The following is a 25,352-nucleotide window of genomic DNA, read 5'->3' as shown; positions in this document are numbered from 1 at the left end:
TCTCTTCAAATTTTTCAAAATATTGCTTTGTCGAGGCGCACACATCCGAGGTAATCACAATAAAAAAATATTTAACAAAACGTAGGTTATTTTCTTTCATTTAAATTTCTTGTTATACAGTTGGCCAAAATATTACCTCTTCAACTTTGTTGACGAATTTGGGTTGTTACACTACAATAGAGAATTCAATTTCCTACAAATATACGATGAGATATTTTTTCCAAATAGTGTACATACCGAGATATGAATTTTTCTTTCTAATAATAAGGAGAAAATAGAAAACTGAAAGGCGGAGGATCTTCCTATTAAAATTAAGAGCTCATTCTTGGAGAGAATTTTTTTGAGGTGTCTACCAACCTTTTTCAGAATATAAAGTGAAAAAAAAACAGTCGATTTTTTTGACCCACCCTAATCTTGATAATATGGCAACATAGGTAGTAGATTAAATTTACAAGAAAGGAAACCCAGAAAAGATCCAGTGGTTCTCAAAATTTAAGCAAAAAATCAATTTTTTTGGAACTTTCAAAGTAAAATATCTCGGTTATTTTGGACTTATTTGAAAAACGGCAAAGAGAAAATATGTTTCTTTTACCGAGGTCTACCAGCGCTGAAAATATTTGCACTTATTTAAAACTCTGTTTTTTTTGACTAAATTTTACTCTCTATTGAAAGATGCGTACAGTTTATCTTAGATAGGAACTATCAAAAACAGGAAATTGCCATCCTCTCCGATAGTCAAGCATCACTTAACGCGATCAACTCAGTAGCCATCAATTCGAAGTTGGTCAAAGAATACCTAGAGAAGCTCAACAAATTAGGCAAAGAAAATAAAGTCCTCCTACTCTGGGTGCCTGCTCACCAAGGGATAGAAGGCAATGAAAAAGCAAATGATCTAGCTAGGAAAGGAGCGAAGACTGCGCTAACTGGACCAGAACCGTTCTGTTTCCCAAACGGGAACCAACTGAAAGCGGAACTGAAGAATCTGGAAGACTCCATCCGTAAATTGGAATGATGTCCTCCAACGGTCTAAGACACTCGAAACGAGAAAAATCAGAGGTTTTGAGATACTGAGACTGTATGATGAGTTATAACTCGTTATAACTCAAGAAAGGGGAACACACAATAAGTCTATAAGATCGCGGTGATTAACTCCCCTCCTAAACATTCTACATTCTACTCTCTGTATATTTAAAATAACAAAAAATAGGAAAATACCTTCTTCCCTGTGGCTGCTGTAACAGTAGTGCCTCTCACTTTGCCCTTCGTCGTTCTAATGATTAAAGGATCCTCATCGCCTGTTAATCTATTTGCAAAATCTCTTTTATCGTCAGGTGCGTCTCTAGAACCAAATAAAGGCAATTAACGTAAAAACTCCCTACTGAAATTATGGAAATCTTATTACATATTTGATACTAATTAAACTTTTAGTCACGTAATCGAGGGCGCGATTTTTAAATTCATTGTTGCCAACTATGGACATATTTGGCGTCGTACTGACTAACTGAAACTTAAATTTCGCCTCGCTGGGGATTCAGGTGGTAGCCTTGCTGTAGGAAATGTCAAGTTGTCGCATTTATTTATTTATTTCCTGACATTGTTATTCGTTTTGACACTTTAGTTTTGTATTACGAGTTGTTGGTTTAAATAAATAGTGTTGTGATACTTTAAGCTTAAAAATGTTTACTAGCAGGCCTTACAGTCATGAACATTGTTCTTTTTAGAACCTTTTTTAGTGCGAAGTGTACAGGGTGGGTCAAATTCGACGCTTTTAAATGGAAACACCCTTTTCTATAGGAGATAGGCAAAAACTAATATCGGTGTCTGGAGCTCAGTTTTTGTCAAAAACATAATCGTGAAAACCGCATATCGATATCTGTTACCGTTTCGGAGTTACGGGGTGTTTTTCAAAAATATGCATTTTTAACAAATCGCTGTAACTTTTTTGCTATGGAAAATTTTTATGAAAACATTTCCAAATCACCTTTTTATGTAGAATTTAATGGTTTAAGTATATTTTTTTTAAATTAATAATTTAAGAATTATCAACAGAAAATTTGATTTTTTATATCGGACACTCTGTATATTTTTAATTTATTGAAAAGAATTTAAAATTACCTTTCCAAAAATATAACACACTTCATATTTTGCTCGATTCCTCTTCGAGATATAGAGTATATAAAAATTCGCTCGTTTTAAATAAGTAGGCTTTCAACGGCACCGGCTGTAATGCAAAAAAATTCTAGCTGTGAGCATCAATTAAAACAAAAATAATATTTGCTATGAGAGATGCAAAATTTTATAACAATTTAAAATATATTTAACTAACATCAACACATTTAAACTATATCTAATAACAATAAAAATAAATAGCAAACCAAGACATGAGATTTTGCTACAGGTGTTTGACATATCGACCGTCTTCTGTTATGGACAGACGGAGCAGTTTTTGAACCTTTCTCGCGGAATTCATTAATTCGGTGGGGGTGAAAGATACCCTCTCATAACTGCTAAGTATTTCTAATTCTTGTCTAGATTATACGGAAGAATAAGGAACCTTTATTTTTCCGCAAATATATCCATAGGATTAGATTCATGGGCACTAAGTCAGGCGGCCTCGACGGCCAACGGCTGGGATCTTGGTTAGCTATTCAATTATTCTTGAAATTGGCTGCAAACATTTGCTGATAACTTCAGCGTTCAGAGGCGGTTCGAATTCATTAATTCGGTGGGGGTCAAAGATACTCTCTCATAACTGCTAAGTATTTCTAATTCTTATCTAGATTATACGGAAGAATAAGGAACCTTTATTCTTCCGCAAATTTATCCATAGGATTAGATTCATGGGCACTAAGTCAGGCGGCCTCGACGGCCAACGGCTGGGATCTTGGTTAGCTATTCAATTATTATTGAAATTGGCTGCAAAAATTTGCTGATAACTTCAGCGTTCAGAGGCGGTGCGTCGTCTTGCTGGAAAAATATGTTTTCGAGTTCCATTAAGGGCATATCATCAATAATGCGAACTTTTAAAAATTCTGTATTTCGAAGGGGATTATAACAAAATATCAAGTGTGCTATATTTTTGGAAAGGTAATTTTAAATTCTTTTCACTTAATTAAAAATATAGAAGGTGTCCCAAATAAAAAATCAATTTTTCTGTTGATAACTCTCAAATCATTAATTTTAAAAAAATTATACTTAAACCATTAAATTCTACGTAAAAAGGTGCTTTGGAAATGTTTTCATAGAAATACAAAATTTTCCGTAGGAAAAAAGTTACAGCGATTTGTTAAAAATGCACATTTTTGAAAAACTCCGAAACGGTAACAGATATTGATGTGCATCATGTTTTTGACGAAAATTGAGCTCCAGACACCGATATTAGTTTTCGTCTCCTATAGAAAAGGGTGTTTCCATTTAAAAGCGTCGAATTTGACCCACCCTGTACAAGATTATAATAGCCGTAAAAAACTCATTGCAACTTTATTAGAATATTTTGAACGGGAAAGCGGTAGGAATGACCCGTTATGTCCCTTAAGTGCGGTTAGGAAGGTGAGTTTTGTTGATGTAAATAATAACTGTTATGTATTTATAATTAATTTATTTTTGTTTCCTAAAATATTTTGATTAAAAGAAAATATACAAAATTGGGCAACACTGTGCCGGTCAAGCTTAATGACGTGACTAAAAGTTTATTTGGTATGAACTGTATATGTCTTTGTTATATACCTTCGGAATTCTTCTGAATCCTTGTGAGGATCGAAGGGATCCCTCCGCTGCGGGGGCACTTGCTGAGCCACGAGGGGCTCAGCCCTGGGGCCATCGGGGACGGTTCTGTGTCTACCTCTGCGGGGAGATGGCGACGCGGGGGCCAAAATGGCGAGCAGAAGCCCCACGAGGGGCCAGCGGCTCCACCACATGATTCCTAATAGTTGGTTGTTGTGACCGGACTAGGCCGGGCCTGCAAAGAAAAATAAGATAATTTTGTAGCTTTATAATAATGTTACAACAGTAGGGTAAAGATTGGTACACATTATTCACAGAGGTTTGTATGCCGAAAAATATTATATAGAGTAATTAAAAAACATGTGTCATCTCTCGTGGGGAGATTGCTCGCGTAAAAATTCGAATTTATATCAACATAGGTCCGATTCTGTTTTGTTTCGTAGCTACTTTCGTAGGTTAAGATCTTAATTTTATTTATTTATTATAATTTTCTGCCAAGTGCTTTTAACGATTCGAAAGAAATTTTGAGTGTAAAAGTTACTGTAAGTCCGACATTTTTTAAGGCTAAAAAGTGTCGACCGATTCACCAGGGACATGCATATTAGTTACCACTAGAATATTTTTCTAAAAAAAATGCATGTGCGCCATTGACTTTTTTCTCTTGTTAGCAAAATCGTGTAGGTTATTTAATGCCGATTAAACATTGTATCTTGATTTTGTCGATTTCGATCTTCTTGATGAGATAAACGCAAATTTGTTGATCACAATTAACATAATTAAAATTAAAAAATAATTATCCAATAAATTATTTATTTAATCTAATTTATTATTAAATTGTATTAAATTTTATAATATGTACTGCTATTCAGTGCTCCCTACAACAAACTGAATAAAAACTAATGGTATTTAAGGTAATTACACAAGACCTATTTAATTATTAAAAGTTATTATATTATTATTATATTATTAATATTATTAAAAGTTTTAACATCCTGTAACCTGTAACTTTAAAACTATGCATTTCCGGAGGTATGTTTATAGGAACTTTTTTGTCATATTCTTTGATAAGGAATCAATGAGTATTTATTTAACACTTTGACCAGCTAATGACATTTAAAAAATTTAAAGGTTGCTATTAGACTTGGATCAAGGCAAATTAATAAAATTGCCTTTATCTCATCAAAGAGGCCGAAATCGACAAATATCAAGAGGCGACTTTTAATCAGCATTAAACTGCTTACACTATTTCTCTACAAAAGAAAAAAAATTCAGTGGCGTACATGCTTTTTTTAGAAAAAATATTCCAGTGACAACCCATATGCACGTCCCTGATGAATATGTCGACACTTTTTTAGCGTTAAAATATGTCGCATTTATAGTACCTTTTATCCTCAAAATGTCATTCGAAATGCTAAAGGACTTGGAAGAACATTATAATAAATCGAAAAAATATTAAGATTTAAACACCCTGTGGCTACGAAACAAAGCAGAATCGGACCTATGTTGCTATAAAAATTAAATCTTATTTTTATGTGAGGAATCTCCCCACGAGAGATGGCACTTGTTTTTTGAAACTCCCTGTATATTAATCTATCTTAACCCAAGTCTCAACTTGGAGAACTTGAAAAATGTGAAATTTACTCAAAAATAAAGTGGTTTAACTTTCTATAGCAAATAAAAAAGTTACTTAAAAAATTGTTCAGTTTTTATTGTATTTTAATATTAATTTATATTTATTAATCTATATGAAGGTATCATACCTTTTTACAAGCGTCAAAATCTTGTATATTCCGAACCAAAGCAAACCAAAAACTTTATAATCAAATTCAAATTCTAAAGTACAATCAAAAAATAATGTAGTTATCAAATAAGCTCAAAATAGTTACATACTAAATATAACATAAACACTTTAATAAGATAAATCAATATTTATATCCTAATTGACAGGATTTATTTAAACAAGTAAATCGTAAATTTGTTTATACTTTCTGTTATTAAATACGTGCGTATTACCAAATAAGGAACATATAATATTTATATTTTGATATAATTATAGATTTATGAATACACGTTAATATTTTTGTTATCATTATTAATTTGCATCATTTTAATGTGTATCAATGAATAAAAATGAAATTATATTATCATAGAAACGCATTTTGATTTTTAGGAAACGGAAATAATTCAATCATATTTTCAAATTTTGTATTTTTCTTTAAAACGTTATGGAAATTTGGAAAAGCATAAACGGGATTAGCTATTTTAAAATAAGCAGCATTTTTGTAAAGAATGCATTTTTCTTAATAATCAATAATTTCTTTGTTCCATTAAAACAATAAAAGTAACGCCGCGCGGTACTTTTATTGTTTTAATGAACATCCTGCGATCCATAGAAATATCGCGAACATTCGTTTAGTCATTAATAATATCTCTATCGTTTGAGAAGAACTAAACAATTTTAGTAATAAGTAGTGCGGCTCTTGCGCGTTTGCGGCGCAGCGCACCAATGTGGAGAGTACCTCTTAGATATGAGCCAAACTGCGATTCTCTAATCGTAATTGAAACTGTGATTGCGATTTTTGTAATCGCTGCGACTGTAACCTGCGATTGCGATTTTAATATTTAAATATTGTATTAGATATATAATTGTCTGTGTATGTACCTATAGCTTAACGGTTAAAAAAAGTTAATAAAAATCAGTTGTTTAGTTTTTAACATCTGCAACACATAGTATAGGTATAAAAACTTTATAATATGCTGCAACTGCTGCAAGTACACATACCAATACTTATCGTATCTTTCTACGGTTCTCAGTTATCTGATTCTTTATCCAATTCTTAAAAGGTCTTAAGATTTAAAGAACTATTTTTTAAGGTGGCTCACCCCCTATAACTTTTTTATTTTTTCATATAAATAAACGAGATTTGGCACGTTAGTATATGACATAAATCAGGATTGATAGATGTATTCAATCCTGTTTCACCGTAAATAACCATGCCATGGCACTGTAGATTGAAATTTAAAATACGATTTTTTAAGCATAAATAATATTAATAATGTTAACTTTTGACATTTATGCTTAAAAAACAAACTATGTTCTAACTTCGCCAAACTATGCCATTCTATTCAGCGATTTAGGGCCTTTGCGCCCTATGCCATTCTATTCAGAGTGTCATTTTCTATCGAAAAAAGTAAAAAAATGTCGATGGTGCCATTTAAAAATCAAAAGTTGTAACAATTTCCGGTGAAACAGGAAGTGATTGAATACGTCAATCAATCCTAATTTATGGCATATGCTAACATACCAAATCTCGTTTTTTTATCAGAAAAAATAATAAAGTTATATGGGCGAACCACTCTTGTGAAACACCCGGTATATTATGATCTTGGCCCTAGAAAAATAATACCTTCTGGATAAATAAATAAAATCAGAGAAAAAATTCAATCGCAGTTTACTATATAATGCTTCAATGGACAACAAAATTACATTCGCAACAAAATCGCAACTCCTAAAAATTCATAGAAGGTTATCACGGCCCTAGTTTACAAAATCACAATCGCAGCAAAATTCCAACTCGCAACAAATTAGCAACTATAGTAATATTGGTTCCCTAAATTGAAACTCGCAAATAGAAGAAATCGCAGTCTCCTATGAGAGCCAATCGCAAGTCGCAATTGCGATTTAAAAATCGCTGCGATTGAATCGCAGTTTGCGATTTTTTGCGCATCTCTAGTACTTTTACAATCCATATGAGTTACCTAAATTCTACCTAACCAAAAAAAAAAAAGAAATAAAGAAAAACGAAATAATATATCTGCGACTCTAGAAATATTTTTATTGGTCATTAGCGAGATACAATTTCGCTGCAACAATATTGACCTGGTTCGCAGCAGCGCATCAGCAGGAAACAAATAATACCGTTGCAACCAGATAAGGGCCTAAGTGGTCCAGTTACGCGTCCATTGTGCGGATTAGATTTTGGTAAATTGCCGCTACGCCCGAGGTTAATTTAGGGCCTAATGCGCAACGGGACATTATTCCACCGGTTCGCTCTCATTTGCCTCGCCTAATGGAAAGTGATTGTATCGGTTTGCTTATTATACCCCTTTTTATGGGCCTGTTTCCAACGGAAATTAGGATATTTTGTAAAAAATATCCCATAAAAATTGTAAAATGTAAAAAAATCAATCCTCGCAACGCAGTTCTTCCACGACAAGAATTTGTGAGATCTCAGACGGAGTCAGTTAATTTAATTAGTGTTTATGGAAGAATTTCTTCAACAATTTTGTTATAAATTGTTATCTAATTAATTACATCTGTAGAGGTAAGTAAAGGTTAGTAACATCATGTAGCTATCTATTTCAAAAATTAAATTGTTTAAATATCATATCATAATGGCGGTAGCTGTCATGGAACTGAGCGATTACAAAATTATCATAAATCATTTTATCCCAGTGCAGTAATGACATTCACCATGGTGAAATTGCAAAAATTTTTAGAAAGCTGCGACCATTGAAAATAGTTAGCCTTAGTAACCCTTATTAACATACTAAAAGTCCCCATTTGTCCGATGTGTGCGTCATCAAAAAAAATCGACCGCCATCTTGAATTTTGGTACTTTTTGGGAAAAAATGTAAATAACTCGAAAACGGTTTGTTATAACGAAAAACTTCAAGAGGTAAAAATTAAAGAGAATAAAAAACTCTATTAGAATCAATAAAAAATAATTTATTATCTTAATGCAATGACGTACAAAAAAAATTGAAAATCGAGCAATTTTTAAAAGGAATCACCGAAATGCAAATTACTAATTTTTTAAGCTTATTAACAAATAACATGGATATTTAGCATCAATTCAACTGAAATACAAACCTTGTGACATTTTCAAGAAACCTTTTATTGGTGGGTTAATAATATTTCAAAATTAACAAAAATTGTAAAAGCTATATATCCTTTACTAAATACATGTGTACTAATAATGTGCGAAAGCAGTCTCCACCTTGTCCCGGTCGGGGCTATTTGCACTTAAACCAAGGTCTTATTGTTACCATTTTGTAAACAACTTGTTTTTAAAAATACAGTGACAGTTTGAAAAATTAGGCTACAGGTTGGAAGAAAAAAATAAAATGTAATGTAAACTGGCGACTTTCAAAACGTTGCAAAAAGATCCTCATCTGCGATAAATTACATCCGCTTTTTTTAGATCCTGCAGCACAAAAATCTGAGCTAGTCGAAGCTGGAAATACATTCTTATTTTCATTATATGGTTTGGTTTGGTTTGGCATAGGCTAGCAAAAGATTTAAATCAGTTGAGGTATTTTAAATATAAAGCCCTTACATCTCGTCAGGTACATATAGTAAAAATTTTGATTTAGCTACCTTACCTCCAACAACTAACGCATCATTATTATAGGACCTATTTATAAATGCAGTATTGGCTAAATAACGGAGAAGAGGCAACAGAATGTGGATGGAGTAAAAAAATGGATACCTTAGTTCCAAAAACAATGTCAAACGCAGTGGCACCAGAATTTGTATTGAAAATGATTTACGGTAATTGCAAATCTGGATGTAATGAATAGTAGTAGTAGTACCATTGCGATAAAAAAAAGTCGTACAAGAATTAGTAGTCCCAGATGGAACTCCTGGTCTATAAGGATATTTGAATTATATTGAATTTTTCTTTGGATTTAGCCAACAACACTGTTTTTTTGTTTATCCCTAATGCATCTGCAATGTCCCTTATGGGAACCCCATCCCTTAATCGCGTAAATATAATCGATTTTTGCTCTGAAGTTAAAGGCATTTTTTAAAAATTACGTGACATTGACACAAGAATATAGACCAGCAGATTAAATCATATTTTGTTGTACTATTTTTTTTAATCGCAATGGTACATGTTTAAAATCCAATATGCCATGTTCATATGCTTGTGTGGTAACTGTAATGGTATTTCTTGCGAGAACAAACAAATATCGGTCGATGAAGAAAAAATCGAATACAATTGTAAATTTCATTTTTTTTTCTAGAGATGACAGTTTGAACAGTTAGCTTACAAGTTGGTAACACATTTTTATTAAAATGGTCATAATTTGAATTATTGATATTCGATTTGTAGGGGTAAATGGTCATAATTTGAATTATTGTTATTCGATTTGTAGGGGTATGTTTATAATGTATTTATCTATTCAAAAAAAAATCCTTATGGGTTTTTCGCCACTGCACTGCAAGAAAAATCTACAAAATAAAATAGTTATTTTTTGTAAACACTTCTGCGTTAAACCTAAACGGACGCTGCTTGTCAGAAGTTGTGTTTACAGTAATAAAAATTTGCCTAACAAAGAAAAAAATGCTTAACGTTTCGGAAAGTTTTCTCTTTCCGTCGTCGGAAGCAATAAAATATAAAGAATCGACAACTTTTTTCGAATTCGAGAACACTTTATTTTTTAAAACAGATACGTCTACAAGAAATCGTTGACGTTCTGTTAAAATGACATTATATTAAGTTAAACTTCAAAATTAACAATTACTACCAAAGAAGCGATTGCCATACATTACTAACATCTACAGATGCATGAGCAATACATTTATTTTTATTAGATTGAATTAAAAAAGCCTCTTTTATTTTTCTTTTAGAGGCTATCGCTTCTTTCATTATAATTTTGGCGTTATTAAAATTTATTCTATGCCCTGTGTTCCATGAATGCTGACAAATCTTAGATTTGTAAAAATCTCCCTTTCTTAAATAATTAATATATTAATAATATAAATTTAGTTTTTAGTTAAAAAACAAAATTTCTTGATAATATGGCAACATAGGTAGTAGATTAAATTTACAAAAAAGAAAGTTCAGAAAAGATCCAGTGGTTCTCAAAATTTGAGCAAAAAAATCATTTTTTTTTGGAAATTTTCAAAGTAAAATAACTCCGTTATTTTGGACTTATTTGAAAAACGATAAAGAGAAAATACGTTTCTTTTATCGAGATCTACCACCCCTTAAAATACTTGCACTTATTTCTGGGACACCCTGTATATAAATAATGCCTACTTTAGAGTTTAAAAGTGTATTTATAAAAATATGTCTCGTATTTTCGCTCTTTAGTGATATTTAATAGTTGATATTATTAATAATATACCGTATGATCGAAAAAAAACAGCGCAAATTTGGCTTGGAAATGATGATCGATAAATTACTGCTTTTTGAACAAAGTGTCACAATATGACATGGCCAGATCTATTGTTTTACATCACTTGACGTTTAAAGACATAGGCTACTGGTTAAAATCAATAAAAATGTACGCTTTAAAACTAAACCTTAAATAACATAAAAACAATAATTTATGTTAGGTATAGGAACATGTATAGTCAAAAAATAGCAAATTGAAAAGCCTTTTCACTATTGAAATAAAGTGGAGGGTTTCTATTTGAAAAAAATGATTTATGGTAATTTTTTAATCGCTCAATTCCATGACAGCTGCGGTCATTATTATATGACATTCGAACAATTTAATTTTTGAAATAGATAGCCACATGTCTTCTCTTTATGGCACAGTGGCTGTCGTATAATCACTAAATTTGATGTTTAGGTTATATGCATATTTTTGACTGGCAGTTTTTTTCGTCCAAAAATTTTAAATATTTTTTTTTCTCAAAAACGGTTAATGTTAGATATAGAGTGTTTAATATCAAAATTCATAAAATTTTACAGAGAATTTAAGTATGTAATAAAAATGGGGGCACCCATTTAAAATAAGAAAGTTGGTGTCAACTTCCGGTATATCCGGAAGTACCGCCATATTGAAAATATTTTTAATCGATAGATCTGGTTGTGAAACAATGATGTGCAAAAAATCTCCGGTCCGATCTAGATATTGTGGTTCTTTAGAAACTTCTAATGCACGCTCACCCTGTATATATATACTTTATTCTTAACAAAGAATCACTCTTTAAAATTTTACGCATTTGTTCTGAAACACCCTGTATAATACTTCTTTCTAAGATGTAATTTAATACACTTTTTTACACTCTTTCTTAACTGTCATTATTCAAAATAAATTTAAGTAATAAAATCTTTTAATTAAACTCTCGAATGCATTATAAATCAATTTCGGAAAATATAAAACCCTACACGGAACTGATTAGAAAAGTTCTCAGTTTCCACTACCATTTCCCGAGCAAGCACCCTTTAAAGTTGGAGCCGGTGAAATATTAACACTAAGTTTTTCCTTCCGCTCAAAAAGTAGGCCATGAATTTCAAATTTGATTTGAAGTTTACGGGTCGGTACGTCGTAAAGGGCGGCTTATTTAATTTTGACAGTTTTTTTTGCTCTCTCTGTTTTTCGAAGGAAAAAAAGACAAGGGAAACATGTTAATGAATATATAAAAATTGTATAAAAGCTTGTGTGTTTTTAAAATTGAACTGAAAAAATTAAAAAATGAATGCTGCCTTCTATTATTAATTGAAATACATTACTTAAGGGTTTCAACTTTCCAATTCTAGAATAATATTATTTAAATTTGTATAGAATGCTATTATCTACAGAGTTGTTCACCACATACGACACGGAGGATTGTAGCTACATGATGAGATTTTTACAAATTGTAAGTTTTGGGTTTGTTGAAGGACTATTAGAGCTACAATTTAAACATATTTTTACAAGATACAGAGTGTCTCAAATAAATAAAAAAATATCAAAGTTGTATTTTTTTAAATGAAACACCCTGTATATTATTACATTTTTAGTTTCTACGATTAAAATAAAGGCAAATTTGATTAAGGTTTATTACACTTAAACTTTACCGTTTTTGAAATATTTTCAAATTTGTGAATTTGCTGTAAAAATTTTAAGGCTTCATTTCTCCAAGGGTATCAAAGTTTTTAATACTAAATATTTACTGAAGTTTATTTATTGATCAGTTATTGTGTTGCAATAATAAAAATTATACTACCTTATACAGAGTGTCTAAAATTTTATTTTAAATAATTGCTAGCTTTAAACGGCAATAACTTGTTTAATTTAAATGGAATACCCTGTATATTTTAGGAGAATCAGATGCATAATTTAATTGTCTATCAAATTGTATTATACCACTTTTTACCTATCCCTTCAAGTTTTCGTAGAAAATGCATTTTCTTATAATTTATATTTATACTAATAATAATTTATCAATATACCCATGGAATATTGACATTTCAGATTGTTTTTAAAGCAACAAATGTACAAAATATACAGGCTAGTAATATTATCGTTTTTAGCAAAATGATAATATTACTAGCCCATTTGTATGCAAAAAGAAAACTATTTCAATCTTTATAAAAGAGTATTACCATTAATATGACCATTAATTAAATATACCACCATTATTTCCGCCCAAATGCTAATTAATTACATACTTAATTATGTTCGTTAATAAATTATTCTAAATAAATGTGGATTTGAATCAGAAATCAATATAATAATAAGTTATAAAAATGAATGTCTCTGTTGTTATAAATAAGCATTTGTCAAAAAATGAAATTTCATTTTTGAGGTGTTACTTTTTACCACACTGTCTAAAACACATAAAAAATTCAGTTTTTTAGTATTTGGAGCAATTATTATTAATAAACCAAACAAACAGTCAATTAATGTAGTTTGAATACTGGAATTATATTAATTGGTTCTCTAACAAATATTTAAACAGTTTTTTTTATTTTTTAATGAAATAAACGAATTATATCGACAATATTAGTATCTGTACTCTTTAAAAATTTGGTACATCTTTAAAAATAATCTAAAATGTCAATAGTCCATGGGTATATTGATAAATAAGTTCTAAATTACAAGAAAATGCATTTTCTACGAAAACTTGAAGCGGTAGGTAAAAAATGGTATAATACAATTTGATAGACAATTAAATTGTTCATCTGATTCTCATAAATATACAGGGTGTTCCATTTAAATTAAACAAGTTATTGCCGTTTAAAGCTAGTAATTATTTAAAATAAAATTTTAGACACTCTGTATAAGGCAGTATAATTTTTATTATTGCAACACAATAACTGATCAATATATAATATCAAGTTTATTAACTTCAGTAAATATTTAGTATTAAAAACTTTGATACCCTTGGAGAAATGAAGCCTTAAATTTTTACTGCAATTTCACAAAATTGAAAATATTTCAAAAACGGTAAGGTTTAAGTGTAATAAACCTTTATCAAATTTACCTTTATTTTAATCGTAGAAACTAAAAATGTAATAATATACAGCATGTTCCATTTAAAAAAATACAACTTTGATATTTTTTTTAAATTATTTGGGACACTCTGTATCTTGTTAAAATATTTTTAAATTGTAGCTCTAATAGTCCGTCAACGAACCCAAAACTTACAATTTGATAAAATGTAATCGTTTAGCTACAATACTCCGTGTCGTATGTGGTGAACAACCCTGTATAACTGGGTTTTTTTTCAGTTAAGATTTCGACAGACGATGACAGAAAAAAAGCAGATGACGTCCATACCAATCCATTTATTTAACTAAAAAAGTTTCTAACATTTTTTTAAGTTAACTATGGATGGGTTTATATCTAAATCCGTCATGCGTCATCTCTTGTTGTTTTTAACCAGTTTTATTGGTTTATTTCAAAAATTACAGATCATATTTCAATATTATTGGTTTGGATGCGTATGGACTCGACTTTTTGAAAGTTGTCAAACTCTTGCCAAATTATAGGTTATAATTTTGTGTCAAATTATGTCAAATAGAAATGATAAATATTGTGTATTTTGGACTGTGTTATTACGCGTGTTTCGTGTCTTTTAAAATTAAGTGTTGACCCAGGAGGAAAACTCTAGGGAAAATTAAGTGTTGACCCAGACCATAGTTTACAGTTAATATTCGGTGTCCAGAGACCGCCAGAGACAGTTTGTCAGAGATTATGGCCAGAGAGTTGTATTAGCCACAAATAAAGTTTGTATGCCATCTTGTATATGGCACCAAAAACTGGAGTATCTGTAAAATATCAGCACACGATAGGTAAATAATAAATTTTAGTACCGCCGAGAGATAATGTCAAAAGCTGCTGGTTTACAAAAATTAAAATTAAAGTTAATTAACCAACTTTTTTAAGGTATAAAACTCAGTAAGTGTTATTATTAATATAATATTTTGTTTTGTTTATTTTCTGTTTTATTTATTCCTTTGCAATAATTATTTATTTTTATTTTTACATAAGTTGTATTGAAAAATGTAACAATAACGATAAATGCAGGAAGTTGCTTAAGCTTGAAACACGGTTTGGTATGTGGTTATGCATACTGTAATTGTTTTTAATAAAATAACTCGATTAGATTTGTTTCAATTTTATACAGTTTTCTTCACAATATTTTGAAGTAATCATTTGAAAATTTTTTTATTATCTAGCTGCATCTTTTCTCGATAGTTTATTTTTTAGTTCATTTCAATAACTTTATTTTTTGGGACATATTCGCTTTTGAAGAAGACACTAATTTTTTCGTAATTTTTACATTAAAACCATGCCTTTGCTTTTGATCCTAGTCAGCTCTCAATCGTAGTCAGCATGAAATAGTGTTTATGATTTATATAACGCCACTCTAAAAAGCATATTATTATACTCTTGGCTGTTGGGCAGATAATCTAGCAGATATGGTTTTAAGTCCAGAAATTGTATCCGCTATAAAGTTGCTTTAATAATTGAAGATGATAGAGTTCAAAATTATGTCGCTAACAGATTTAAGTGTGCACGAAGTACAGTGCTCGAGACAAGTTCATATATGCTTGAAGTCCTCTCTTCGCAGAAGAACTTCGAATCGATAAGATCGACTTATTGCAGTCTTAGTTGTAATTTATAGTGAATTGCGCCCAAGGAACGCACAAATAAGTGAACGGACTGTAAGAAGAAGATCAAATGAAAGAAATCTTATATCAAGGAGGCCTGCTTCGGGACCACAACTCACTTGTTCTCTTGACTAGGACCAAAAGCAAAGACATGGTTTTAATGTAAAAATTAGGAAATATTTTTTCTTCAAAAGTGAATATCTCCAATAAAAATAAAGCTATTGACATGAATCAATAAACAAACTATCGAGAAAGGATGTACCTAGATGATAAAATGATTTTGAAATCCCTTGCTGTCTTAACATATTCCACAGGGTGTTCCAAACATTCACCAAAATATCAACATTTTGTTTTTCCTCGTATAATTGACAGATGGAAACATATATTATTAATTTAGAAAGGAATACTAAAAAGTCAAATAATTTAGCTACACAGTGCTTAAAAAATCATCAAAATCTGCTAATTAGAAAAAAAATGTATTGAACTTTAAAATACATCAAAATTTTAAGTTGTCTGTTCTTCGTGCCAGTGAGTGTATATAAAATATACTTACTTAATAATTGTCAACAAGTTCTGGAGTTTGAAGGCATTTTACTAATTCTGGAGTGCTCTAAGGAATAGAGCCGAAACACCTGCAACAAAAAATCCACAATTAAATACATATCTATTAAAAAAATTCTATAGATGATTGATTGTGGAGATAACAGATGGACACAAAATGATATAAAAAAGTTAACAATTTTTGTAGTATTATTATCAACAATGTACAGAAATCCCACACTTATACCTACGTTTTCTAATTATTTTATCAATCAATGAAGGAGAATATTCATTACACTCAGCTACATTCCTAATGTAATGTCTTTCTATTTTATATCTTTTGATGATAAGTATGGAACACTAAGTAGTCTATGAACTAAGTTTTGGTCTTCTTTGATGTATCTTTGTTGTTCCTAAGTGTTCTAATTAGGACCACAATAGGTCGCGGTGGATCAAACCGATAGCCACCTCGAAAAATTTAAGTGCTTCAATTCCACATACTTTAGGTAACTTGAAAGAATTACTGAACGCAAATGGTCTCGACAACAAAGCTGTGACTGAATATATTAAACTTACCGCCGCTCTATATGAACCAAAGTTGTTTTCAAATTAAAAACTTTTTTCGATAGAGAGAAGGTACGGCAATGGATAATCCATTGTCTCCATTTTTGGCTAATTTATAAATGAGCAGGTTTGAAGTAGAGGCTAAAAATCAGTTTGAGTATTTTCCAAGAGTATGGTTTAGATATGTAGATGATATATTTGCCGTTTTTAATATACATTCTGATACCAAGATAACTTTATTTCTAAATTAAATAATCGTTTTCCTTCCATTAAATTTTTCAATGACATTGAGAACAACAATAGATACTAAACTAGAAGTATTAGTTATTAGAAATATTCATATTTGCCTGAAATTTGATATCGATAGATAAAATACCACTATATACAAATAATATTAAATAGAAAGAAATTACATTATAAATGTAGCTGGGTCTAATATTCTCCTTCATTAGTTGATAAAATAATTAGAAAACATAAGTATAAGTTTGCAATTTCTGCAAATTCGACTTTTCAAGTGGAGAACGATACGTCAGATTATCAATTGTATAGTTGTGTATAGCACTAATAATAAATTACAACTATTAGTTAATCCTAAAGAAAAAACACCTCCACTAGAAAGGTCGAGTATTAATAAAATTTCATGTAAAGATTATAATCAAAAACATGTCGGTCAAACTAGATTAATTTTAACTAAATTTAAAGAATTTACGGCTCAGATAAGATATGGTAGAGCGGATATCTCGCATTGTTCAGCTATTTTTGATAAAATTTATTGTATAGATGTTAATAATTTAAAATTAATCAAAAACAAGTCCCAAATTACAAACAATTAGATGTCATATGACAGCGTCAAAATAAATAAATGCAAAGATAATATGAACAGAGATAATGGTCCAATTCATTCCAGCTCTCTATTCACCCTGTTGCTTTAGTCTCGTTAATTAATAGACATAATAGCTTTCTTATTTTGATTTTGACAGTATTTTATTATCTTTTGTATCGATTCGATAAGATAATTCTACCCTTATAAAGAGAAAATACTACTGTCACCTCCTATCGATCCTACTTCTGTTTTATTCAGAAGTTATGTGCTATTTTTGTGATACTCCCCGATCTGGGACTGACACTTTTGCCTTAAACTGTTTTATTTTTAAAGAGGCTTTTAAAAATTCACCCCCTGCTGCGTTAAAAAGGCCAGTCAAGTGTAGGCCATGTTATATTGAAAGCTCTATATACAGTGTGATATATAACTAGTTGTTTATTTAAACAGTATTAGTAGATTTACATTAACAATAAAGTTAGTATAAATATTTTAGAAATTTTGTGAATTTTAGAAATTTAGCAAGTAAAATCTACATTAGAATTAGATCAGATTTTTCGAGGTGGCTATTTGTCTGTTCTATTGTGATATTTTCAGATCTATTGTGGTCATCTTCTGATTTTTAGGTTATATTCTCCAGACACATTATCCTTTTTAAAAATCTCTTAACTTGGAGCCTGAACCATCCATATAGCTCTTTGTCAGAAGCTTAAAGAACTGCACATTTGTCAGGCTGTAGACCCGACATAAAACGTGTTCTGTCGTTTCTTCTTCAGATCGACAAAAGCTGCACAAATCTGCATTAGCACACTAAAGCTTTGACTGTCTTTTTTTTGCTTATCAGGTATGTCGTGAATTTTGGCGAAAGTTCTACTATGAACTTATGAGCCTGTCTTTGCTTTGTTAAATTTCTCCACCGTTCTAGAAATTTGTTATCCACCCACAGTTTTATGGCCATTCATGTGACTGCTTTTGCAACGCTGCAAAATGGTATTGGACTTATGAATGGCATTGATTCATCTTGTTTGGCTATTTCATCTGCTTCTTCGTTATCCTTGTGTGCCTTTTTGTTATTATTTATATAATATATATAATATAGCTATAATTTGTTAAGAGAATGCATACAATCTCACACTTTAGCGCTACTTGACGGTCTCTGACATGGTCTCAGACTACTGATTGGTCTCTAAAATGGCCACTGAACGGTGTGTTCTTTGCTGCCTTATTATATCTTCTTTGACACACCAATGAGTCAGGTTTGTAATTCAAAATAATCTTGTAAATTGTAGGGGAAGGAGAAGTTAATGACCCCGACCTTACAGATCTATCGTGTCCCTCTTTTTTGAGTTATAACTCATCATACAGTCTCGGGGCTTTCACACAAACCAGTATCTGAGACGGTTTTAAGATTTTAGTTCTCCAACTCCGATATCAGTAGTACCAAAATTTATGCCACTAGTTGTCGTTTTGGCGCAATCAGTAATGAGGTGTTTTGGTATTTCCTCAGGTTAGTGAGTTATTTATTGAGGAAACAGTGTTCTGTTAAAAATTCCATGACAAATAAAAGATTGTTCTTACTTAAATCAAGAAAAATGTTGATTTTTCTCGATCGTAAGTTCTGGGAAATATCTTTGAGTCTTAGACCATTCTCATTCCAAGTTACGGATGGAGTCTTCCAGGTTCTTGAGTTTTTAACTTGGTTTCCCCTTGGTTAAGTTGGAAGCAGAACGATTGGCATCCAGTTAGTAAAGTGTTCGTTCCTTTTCTAGCTAGATCGTTTGCTTTTTCATTACCCTCTATCCCTCGGTAGGCTGACACTCACAGTAGGAGGCCTCTATAATCTAAAGTAAAGTAAAGATTTCAGTTAACGTCTCCTTTTTGCTGCCAGGGCTAATCTGAACGGGGCCTACTTTGTTTACAAGGAATCCGAAACGCGGTCCTCGGCCATATTGGTGCGTTTAGACTTGAGCACGCACGCACTGATCCTCCGCGAATGCTCAAGTGTAAACGGTTGTGCGCGCACGCTCACTCTGAACGTGAGCCGTCTGGTGTCGGTTTTTGGTCCGTGCTCAAAGGGATTTTATGTGTGCGCAGACGCTCAATTTGGACCGGCAATTTGTTTTATCTGCGTTTGTGCGTGCGTGTGTGATTTTTTTTTCGTTTTCTTTATTAAAATTATGGAGTGAATCAATGAATCTTCGTTATTATTAATTGAAAAATATGAAAAGTTGCCTATATTATTGGATGTTAAACACTCTTTGTATTATTAAAAAATCAAAAAAAATATAACGCATGGCAAAACCTTGTAAATAAAATTAATATTGAATATGTCGATATTAATGAAATTGCTATTCTAAAATTTGTATCTTTTGTTCGTAATTTTTGGTGTTATTAAATTTTGAAAATATTTAAAGTCGGGCCTGGTCATTCTTGTAAAGTTTATGAACTAATCTTAGCCCTCCTCAGACACTAAGTTTCTAAAAATTTGGGTTTGTCATTAGCGACGATGTTTTCGATTTTTCTTCTTTTTAATAATTAAGCTGTGCATAACAATGACTTCAGCCTCGACTATTTCTTGGTCGTCCATTATTTTCGCCAACACAACTCTGCTGTGCGCGCAAAAATGGATCACTTTATTCGTCGAAAAATAAGTTTTTAATTTGAACGGAGCCGAGAGCGCGAACGAATGCCGTGCGTGCACGCTCAGCTCGTGCGTGCTCAAGTCTAAACGCACCATATCATGGTCAATGGCCTACCGACTTGGCAAGTGTCTAAATCGACTCTTACTCACGAGATATCCGATCTCATCCGGCCTCGAACGAGCGTGAAAGAGCAGTGTGTGTCAATAGATTTTACACTTTTGCCTTTTTTTTGGACAACAGCACGATACAGAGTTTCGAACTGGTCACCCGTTCATCCACTAGCATCACCTTGCGTCGCTTAACTTCGGTGTTCTAATGGGAACCGGTGTTTCGACGTAGCTGGGCCGTTGCCCGCCTCTATAATCTAATCGATTCCTTATTTTTTGATGTCACTAGCAAAGTATAATTAAAATTTTCCTAAAAACTTATACTATGGTTTTTATACCTAAAAACTACTATGGTAAATGACACAATAATTCCATATTGATAAAATTCATAATCTAACTACCTACTTCTACTGGAATTTATCTTGTCCAAGCTGAAATTATTTTATTTGCTGATTCCATACTGGCAGCAATTTAATTTTAAAGCTTCAACCGTATCAACTAAATTAAAACAACTGTAGCGGAAAAATTCCCCATGCTCCTATTGTGTGCTAACACATTTTAGTAGAACTTGTTCATTTGTTTGCGTTAATTGCATTAGTTTAACTGTAAAATATCTTTTTCATACATACGCTGTATTTGAATACTTATACACCATTTTTGAATGGTTTTTGTATATCAGTGAACACTATATGTCCATGGGTAGGCTTTACGTTAAAGTAAAATTCCCAGTTTATACAGGATGGCGCCTCTCATACGACGCGGAGGCTCCAAGGAGGACGACACCCAAGCAGCATTTGGACGTCGGGACAACGTTGTGTCACGCGACCAAACGTCGGGGCGCAACGTCAATACAACCTCGTGCCAACCCTAGTCTGGAGACTAGCACTAGTTTGGAGAATAATTTTTGGGTCGAAACGACGTTGGATACCGACGTTGGCTAGAAGCCTAATTTAGTACAATCTGCAACGTTGTTTAAAATCCTAATTAACAGAAATACAAAACTAATATGGCGTCTAAGTCGCGTTTTATCCTAAATTGGGATAATTATAGTAAAAATATTATTTTTATGGTTTAGTTAGAGACATATGTCAGATGGCAGTGAAGGAAAACAAAACAAAAGTATTTAAGTGTGGAGGATGTTTGAAGATCATAATTATTGAAACACTTTAACCGACTCTGTAACTCGTTACCCAAGGCAAAAAAGTTAAACGCAAACAACTTTATTGATAAATGTATTGTTTCTACTTTGAAAAATACTAATGGGCCTTAAAATTAAAGAAGTTTTAAAAATTTTCTTGAATTTTTTTTTTAGTAAAATGAGAATAATTCATTCGCAGTCGAAAAAATTGTTTCCGCGTGTTTTTTAGGGTCAAATATTTCAAGTTAATGTATTCAAAAAGCAGGAATTGCTATTTTAGGAACAAAACATTTTCTTATTTAACAACATGGCGGCTTTCACTTTGTTGTTTTGGAGATTAAGATGGAGTAGTTCGAGTAGTCGCATACTACTAATAAAGTCGCAGTTCGGATTAAAACAGGTAGTATACTAGTCGCAAGATTGCCTAATTTAGTCATCCTAGAGTCTAGCTTGTGCCGCCCTCTATAATCTAAATAAACGAGGGAGTGGATAAACTATCGGTAATATATGTCGATGTATATTTAAATTTAGTTTTATATGTACCTTTCTTATGTTCCATTTTAATTAAGTTTTTTTTTATAAAAACAAAAACAGCACTGAACTGTCTGACTGAACAGAACAATGAAGTGAAAATTTAAGATTTAAGGTTATGGTTCAATACAGTTGCAAAAAGGTAGTGACCCGACGTCCTACCAACCTAAGAATAAGGAAATCTAAACAACGTTGGAATTAGTAAAACAGACGACGTTTGTATAACGTTGGAATAGGTCCTGAAACTGACGTCGGAAAACTCTATATTGTCCAACCTTGTAGCTACGTTGCCCGAATCACCTAAAGATCACTTAAGCCAAAAAGGTTAGAAGACAACGTTTATTCGACGTCGCAGAAGCTTCTACTTTGCTGTAGTACAAGTCCAACGTCGGCACAACGTTATAAAAACGTTTAAATTTATTTTAATACCTAAGGTGGGGAGCTAACTATTTTTTGTAACTAATCCAACGTTGTGTTTAATAAACATGTGGTCGCAAGTCGTGAAAATGCTACTTGGGCAGTTTGTATTAATATGATTTTTTATGAGGAAATTTAATATATCTGTCTAATTAGTTCAGATGTAGCCACTAGATATCATTTTGTGTCAGTTGAAGCAAAAAAATTTCAGAAATTTTCCGAAAATGGAAACTTATCCTACATTAGAGAGAATTTATATGATTCTATTAGTTGGTGATTACAGTGTGTATTCAATTAATAGAATACTTAAATGCTCCTGATTTTATCTAGTCTGGGCTTTTTATAAGGATATGTTAAAGACAGTGTTTACAAAACTTGAGCAACTATTGTCGACAACATGAGAGAAATGACTGTGGCTATTTTTCTTTTGAAAAGAAAATCTTTTGAAAAGAAAATCTTTAGAAAAGAAAATCTTTTTATGCAGCAAACAAGAAAGGAAGCATTTTGAGCATTTGATTTCATCTAGCTAATTTTTGTTACATAATTATAGATCTATATCTAGTTTTAATTCTGTCATAATTGAAATATATTTTAAAGGTGTATCTTTTTATTACAGTATTTGATCCAACATCCTTTAATTTTTGTTAAATTAACATAGCCACCTAGATTTTTCATCAAATATACTAAATCATAATAATAATAATAGCTCCCGTATATAGCGTTTAACGCCTTGGGAGTAGCAAGGTACAGCTTGCCATACTAGAGCCGTTCGGTATGCAAGGAAGGTAATGTGGCTAGCACTACGCTTCAACCACCTATTATTATCTCTGGATTGTGAATCCCTAGTACTCATTTAAGGCTGAGTCGACCTAGGTACCCAAACTATTTTTATTTTAATAAAAATAGTCGGCTGATGATATGCCGGGTGTGGGATTCGAACCCACTACTTTGAGATTGGTAGACGAGAGCCTGTACCTCTACGCAACCGGGCACCTAATACTAAATCATAAAAATGAAAATATCTATGAAAATCTTGGTTTGAGAGCTAGACAACCTTAATATATCTTCAAAATATGAAGATATATGAATTCTCCATGGAACACCGGAATAATATACAGAGTGTTCCATTTAAAATAAAGGAGTAACTTGCTATTAAAAGTGACCAACGTTCAATATTACTTTTATTTGACACTTTAACTTTTCGGGTCAAATTTTAATTTGGTTTCACATACAATGGTTATTGTAATTAAATACCAGGCTATACAGGGGGGCTAAATTACAATTTAAATAGCAGTTATGGCAATTTAAATTTTATTCTTCATTTTCACAAAATGTGAAATATGTCAAAAAATCCTTACATCACATGCTTCTTTAATAAAACTCATCTTTATTTTTTTTCTAGGATCTAAAAATCAATTAATATATATGGTGTTCCATTACAAAAAACACAACTTTGATGTGTAAATTTTTTTACAACCTAACCTAACCTAACACCCTTTATAACTATATATATATTTTTATAAAATGGTTTTAATTAACCTACACATGCTCTCAAAATTTTATTTCGATATAAACTACCGTTCTCCCTGAAGCATCCGCGTCGTGTGAGAGGCGCCACCCTGTATAGGTACCTTTTTTTGCATCCGAAAAACAAAATTAGTTAAAGAAGAGTAATTTCTAGCTTAAGTCGAGTACAAAAATAATAGCGTTACGCATTAATGTGTCTTATTTTTGTTTGTCCTGGGCGCAAATTTTTCCAACTAAGACAAAATATAATTTAAATTGGTTTGCATCCGCCGTTAATATTTTTGTAATCTATAGCATCTGCTAACTATAGTTTAGGTATTAAAAATAGATGCCTCTTAATCTGTAGCTAATCGCTAATACATTTTCTGATCCATATATTTTTGCGTCTATTTTTTAGGCAATAATCTTTACGGTCTTACGCACTGTCGCAATTTGACATCAACTAGAAGAAGCTTTTTGATATGAAATTTTTATCTCAGAATATACTTTCAAGTCAGTTGAATTCCTGCGACTTGATTAATTCACTTGACTAGTGAAAACGCACCTTAAAAAATCAGACAAAACATAGAAAAGGAACATAAAACTATTACCACGGTAACAGAAACGGAATACAGCCTAAATCAACAACAGCAGGGCAACCGTTCAATTAACTAACAGAATTAAAGGAAAAACGTTTTATTTTCCGGTTCCGTTTTGCTGGTTTTACGTCGAGAAACATTGTTTAGTCGTCTTCAAGTGGCACTTCCAGTCCAATTGGGATTTTTTCCGGGCTTCCTTGGCAACAAACTTTTACGCTGCCTGCCTTCCTCTTCCACTGGCCTTATCGATTTATTTTCTTTTAACTTGGGGACCGGCAGCACACCAAGGACGGCCAAGAGACACAATTTCATTTTCAGTATTATTTCAGATGGACATAAAATATATTGAGGTATAAGACTGAGGGACAAAAAAAGATACAGGGTGGCGCACCTCATTCGCCTCGGTTGATATGAAAACGGAAAGATGTAGAAACAAACTATTTTATGGGTATATGTAGAGAGACAATGTGCATAACTGTGACAGAACTAAAATCCATACCAAAATTATATTTTTCCTTATGGAACACCCGGTGTTTTATTTCTTTTTTGGATTCTTGGACATAAAATAAGGCATTTATTATAAAGGTTTAATATGTTTAAATGCTTTAGGTTTTGAGATATTTAAAGATATTTAAATATGCATGCTATAACAAAAAAGTTTGTTAACACCCTGTACATTACTTTTCGGATTTAATTCTTGTGCTGACTTTGAAGCAAGAGTAATTAACTTTAGTAAACAATTTGATTGCTTCCTTAAATGTGTACAGGGATATCAAAAATTGCTAGTCTATTGTAAATATTTATTTTACATAAAAACTTCCATATTTCAAATGCAACACTATGCTTTTTTTAAATAAGTCGAAGCAGATTTAAATGCTCTTTCAAACTGTATTAGGGTTTCCTATACCTAACTGACACCAAT

The 25,352-nt window shown here is 31.7% G+C and overlaps 1 protein-coding gene across 4 annotated transcripts in view; it reads right to left on the bottom strand.

Annotated features, from left to right (window-relative positions):
• LOC115883324 (acetylcholinesterase-like) overlaps positions 1–25,352 on the bottom strand; it is a 101,203-nt gene that overhangs the window by 22,201 nt on the left and 53,650 nt on the right. For 3 of the 4 annotated variants that reach the window (XR_004050364.1, XM_030901673.1, XM_030901675.1), the window contains exons 1-3: positions 5,484–5,562; positions 3,727–3,958; positions 1,216–1,339 (exon numbers count right to left, since the gene is read on the bottom strand). Coding sequence is in view for 3 of the 4 variants with exons in the window: in XM_030901673.1 (XP_030757533.1) it covers positions 1,216–1,339; positions 3,727–3,917 (315 nt within the window). In the remaining variant the exon portion in view is untranslated. Of the gene's footprint in view, positions 1–1,215; positions 1,340–3,726; positions 3,959–5,483; positions 5,563–16,119; positions 16,199–25,352 lie in introns of those variants that run through there. The other variant, XM_030901674.1, reaches the window with a different exon arrangement.

Source organism: Sitophilus oryzae, unplaced genomic scaffold, assembly GCF_002938485.1.
Source record: "Sitophilus oryzae breed Bouriz unplaced genomic scaffold, Soryzae_2.0 scaffold_186_pilon_pilon, whole genome shotgun sequence".
NCBI lineage: Eukaryota > Metazoa > Arthropoda > Insecta > Coleoptera > Curculionidae > Sitophilus > Sitophilus oryzae.
Note: the sequence above shows the minus strand (reverse complement) of the source record. Positions and strands in the feature narration are given on the sequence as shown.